At 49.1% G+C, this 2,592-nt stretch overlaps 1 protein-coding gene across 1 annotated transcript; it reads right to left on the bottom strand.

The window, feature by feature from the left end:
• Nucleotides 1-1,518: 1,518 nt before the first annotated feature.
• On the bottom strand, nt 1,519-2,379 carry LOC125101263 (uncharacterized). The gene is made up of 2 exons (XM_047731839.1): nt 2,284-2,379; nt 1,519-2,209 (listed from the first exon to the last, which is right to left on the bottom strand). Exons 1-2 carry the CDS (start codon nt 2,346-2,348, stop codon nt 1,519-1,521), a joined length of 756 nt encoding a protein of 251 aa, XP_047587795.1. The 5' UTR covers nt 2,349-2,379.
• Nucleotides 2,380-2,592: the final 213 nt, after the last annotated feature.

The raw sequence follows: 2,592 nt of genomic DNA, 5'->3' as shown, positions 1-2,592 counted from the left end.
CCCCAAACCTGTCTTCTCCTGCCTCCTGCTCACACAGTCACCTCCCATGGAAGTTGCCTTCATTTTCCATATGAAGGAAGAGGGACTAAAGAGGGGAGCAGCTCTGGGGAGCCAGCCCACCCAGGGGCCTGATGTTTGTGGAACTGTGGTTCAGTGAGCATGATCTGAGCAGCTAATCACAGGAGTTTCCGAGGGATAGCATCACATAAACAACCCATGCCCCCCTTAAATTTAAGTGACCTGGACTCAACAGCCTCCACGCAGGCTCCTGGAAGCAGCTCCTCCAATCAGCTCAGACATCATCCATCTTACAGTTGCAAGTCTCCCTCTTTCCAAGTTCCCTTGAAGTTCATTTCAATCCCCAGAGGAAACTTCCTCATGGTTCCCATCTGTGTATGCCCAGGTGCTATGATCACACTGTCATTAGTGAGCTCAGCCCAGGAGCCACAGCTCTAGGTACTTCCCCTATAATCTCAGCTGGAATCAAATGTAGATGCCAGATTACATCTGGCATTTGCATCCCACCTGCATTCCCATTCCACATCCCTGGAGCTCAGATGGAGCATACCCCAGGAGGAGTTAGCCAGGAATCTCACCTTCCAACTCCATTCTGACCCCCAATGCCCAATTTATCAGAAGGTCAGCACTGACTCTTGGGAGTGGCCCCATTCCTCATACCCAAGCAGACCCTAGTGTCTCCAAGGTGCCCCTGTTCCCACCTCTGTCCCACTGCGCCTTACTCTGGGCAAACCCACATGACCTAAAGCACCCAAAGTGAATCCCACAGGGCTCCCCAATTCTTGAAGTGCCTCTTTGGTCAGAATGGAGCCCACCAGCCTGGCCACCATTCTGCTTCCTGCTCACTAACCTACTCACCCAGAGACAGGGCATCGTCCCCCACCTCTGGAGTCACTCTACCCTTTCTGTGTGGTCTTGCCACATTTGTTCTTCCCTGACTGCATCATAGACAAATCTGTCCCGAACCAACAGCTGTTTTCCTGGCAACAATTTGAAGCCATAACATCAGGGGCCAACCTCCCACTTAGCAAAAATCTGACAAAAATGGTCTCTGCCAATGCTTTACGCAGAAATACCTATGAACAGACACACAGATTCTCTTTTCCTTCCAATCCAAATGCTGCTGAACTTAGGTCCTCTGCTTTGGTTCTAGAGTTCAGTATGTCTGAACATGTTGATGAGGAAAGGCAGGTTATGCTCATTGTCAACTCTGCATACTTAATCAACATATTCTCAGAGCCATGGACACCCCAACCTCAGAAGAATGCAATGGATCATAAGGGATAGTAGTGACTCTAAGACAGGCTGCCCTTTAATCGCCCAGGGTTTGTTTTCTGTAAATCAGTTATTTAGAAATAATCCATTTTGATTTTTTTTTTATTTTTTATTATAAATGGTTTATTTGCCTAATATTGAAATTCATAACACGCCATCAATTGGGGAGATGAACACCTATTTCCCAACTCCCCTTCAATGCCATAGTGGGTGGGTGCACAAACATTAACCCTTGGGTACTGCATGTAAAGCAGAAATATTGAGGAAGATCTTCATTTGAATAAAGAAGCTCTCCACCTCATGGAGCTGATCCAGCCTCTCAGTGCACTGCTTGGCTTCTTGCATTAATGCCTGCACCTCTCCCTTGAGGATGGAACACTGCTCCTTTAACTGGAGGATTTCTGCCAATGACTCTATATAGTTCAGTGCCTGGGTCTCCTGCGCTACCTCCTCCCATTGCCCCTCTTCATTTCCTGCCATGAATTCAAAAACAAAGTGTTGAAACCACTGGCCTGTTTCACCTTCTATGGCATGGCATAGTTTTCTCATCAGGAGGAGACCTCCCCACAAAATGAATAATGAAGAGATAGCAGGCCACAAGGACCTTAGGCTGAAGCACATTGAAAGTGAGAAGAGACTTGAATGCTCCCTTCCCTGCAGAGGTGAAAAGCATGCAGTCATAGATTGGGAGGTCAAGTTGGTGTGCCAGTGGCTTCTTAGGGCCATGCTGTCCTGGGATGGAGGGCTCATGTTTTGGAGGCTTCCAGGTCTCCATGGCTGCATTGGACAAATCGGTGCAATGCTGAGCAGGTTTGGAGGTCTCCTAATCTGACGCCAGCTAGAAAGCCCAGTGTTTGAGTGCCCTGTCCTCTGGGGAGAAGGAAGGATCTGTGTCCATGGAAACATGCTGAACTTGTTTTCCTGGTGCCTACTTGGCCTAGTGTAGAGCTGTATTGTTGCCTTCAGCTCCAAGAGCACATGGTGAGCCTGCTGTCCAGGTGCCTGCTTGGCCTAGTACAGACTTGATTTTGTGGTTTCCATGTCCATGGGCCCATGGTGAGCCAGCTGTGAATCTGCCTCCTTGTCTGTTCACAGAGGTGGATTGTCGATCTCCAGGTCAAAGGGCACCAGGCATACTGACGGTCAACATGCCTGCTTACCCCATTAGACAGCGCAGTTGTTCTCCACGTCCAAGGACACATGGGAAGCCTGTTGCTAAGGTGGCCACTTGGCCGATCCAAGAGCTGAGTTGCTGTTCTCCCAGTCCATGGGCCCATGGTGAGCCAGATGTGAATCTGC

This window comes from Lutra lutra, chromosome 5, assembly GCF_902655055.1.
Source record: "Lutra lutra chromosome 5, mLutLut1.2, whole genome shotgun sequence".
In the NCBI taxonomy this organism is placed as follows: domain Eukaryota; kingdom Metazoa; phylum Chordata; class Mammalia; order Carnivora; family Mustelidae; genus Lutra; species Lutra lutra.
This window is presented reverse-complemented; position numbering and strand designations above follow the sequence as displayed.